General features: G+C 39.6%; 1 protein-coding gene across 1 annotated transcript in view; it reads right to left on the bottom strand.

The window, feature by feature from the left end:
• Positions 1-438: 438 nt before the first annotated feature.
• LOC114633695 (bile salt sulfotransferase 1-like) overlaps positions 439-1433 on the bottom strand; it is a 6592-nt gene continuing 5597 nt past the window's right edge. Inside the window, exon 2 of the mRNA XM_028782300.1 lies at positions 439-648. Coding sequence (XP_028638133.1) covers positions 454-648 — 195 coding nt within the window. The 3' untranslated portion in view covers positions 439-453. The remainder of the gene's footprint in view (positions 649-1433) is intronic.

Below are 1433 nucleotides of genomic sequence, written 5' to 3'. Positions count from 1 at the left end.
TTTTAGCACTAGAGAATTTTTGTAGTCTTTTTGGGATTTAGTTTTGGCAATTGGGGACAGCAATCGATCTGTTCAACATTTTTTTCCAGATGTTAATGTAATTTTTGTGCTTTTGTGTTTATCATCTCAGATATATCTTTGGCCTACTGCATTACACTTTATATATTTTGGAATTGAGGATTTTGATACAGGAACTCAACAGTGCCTCTTAGAATCATGACCGTTTTTCCCAGTTTTCATTGAGGTTATTTGACATTACCATCTCCAATCCCAAGGTTGTCTCCAAGAATAAATCAATTTTCAGAGTGAAAAGCCCACATCTTTTCCATAAACCATTACTTTGTAGTGTTCATGAGAAGCTATCAGTGATGAGCAGTGACTGCCAGTACATTCCAATTTTTTAGAAATTCATAGGCACAACGAGTCCTTAACATGTTCTGACATTTTATGGAGCTAGACAATTCCTTTACCTTTTCTCATGAGGTTCGTGCCATTAGGAAACTCATCTTTGGCGATGATACTAAAATCCATCATGTTGTTTTCTTTCATGACTTGGAAGGAGCTGTGCTTGCGGACTAGATCCAGCTCATCAGGCTCTAAGTTTTTCCCTAGAAAGTCACAGATCTTCTTTATTGTTCCCTTTGTATCCTAAACAAAGAAGAAACAAAAATAAGGGCAATAAACTGAGAGCTCTGAGAGAACAGATGCAAAGAAACGAACAGTAGGGCTGAAGAGAGGTTAAGAGCACTGACTGCTCTTCCAGAAGTCCTGAGTTCAATTCTCAGCAACCACATGGTGGCTCACAAACATTTGTAATATGATCTGATGCCCTCTTCTGGTGTGTTTGAAGACAGCAACAGTGTACTCACATACATTAAACAAATAAATCTTTATAAAAGAAAAAGAAGGGTTCTGTGGATGGGGATGAGAAAAAGGATGTGAAGAAAGAGCATCAGCAGATGAAAGAGCATGAATGGAGTTTTGTCAATAAAGACATTGGAACAAAGGCAAAAAGGACTCACAGTCAAAGTCTATATACTGAGTGAGGGCTTGCAATGTGGCTGATCTTTGTTTCCTAAAAAACAAAGACTGGGGCTTCTTTTTAGGTAGAAGAAGATACTAGAGATAGTGTTTCATAGAATCAAGGGTAAATTTTAACTTACTTTGTAGAGGATAATGACCTTGAACTTCAGACTCTCCTTCCTAATTCTCTGTAGTGCTGTGGTCACAGGTATGTGCCAACACAGTCACTAAGTATGCTCAGAGTTCTTTTCTTAAGACCAAACAACCAGTGCTTCCAGGATCTAAAACACCAGCCTGGGAGAACATTGTGACTGACCCATGGCTCCAGGGTATGTAGGCTGGATGACCTTGTCAGCCCAAAGCAGGAGAGGAAGTCCTGGCTCCCATGATGGCTCGATGCCCCAGTGTGT

The sequence above is a fragment of the Grammomys surdaster genome, unplaced genomic scaffold, assembly GCF_004785775.1.
Source record: "Grammomys surdaster isolate TR1022 unplaced genomic scaffold, NIH_TR_1.0 732, whole genome shotgun sequence".
NCBI classification, from domain to species: domain Eukaryota; kingdom Metazoa; phylum Chordata; class Mammalia; order Rodentia; family Muridae; genus Grammomys; species Grammomys surdaster.
Note: the sequence above shows the minus strand (reverse complement) of the source record. Positions and strands in the feature narration are given on the sequence as shown.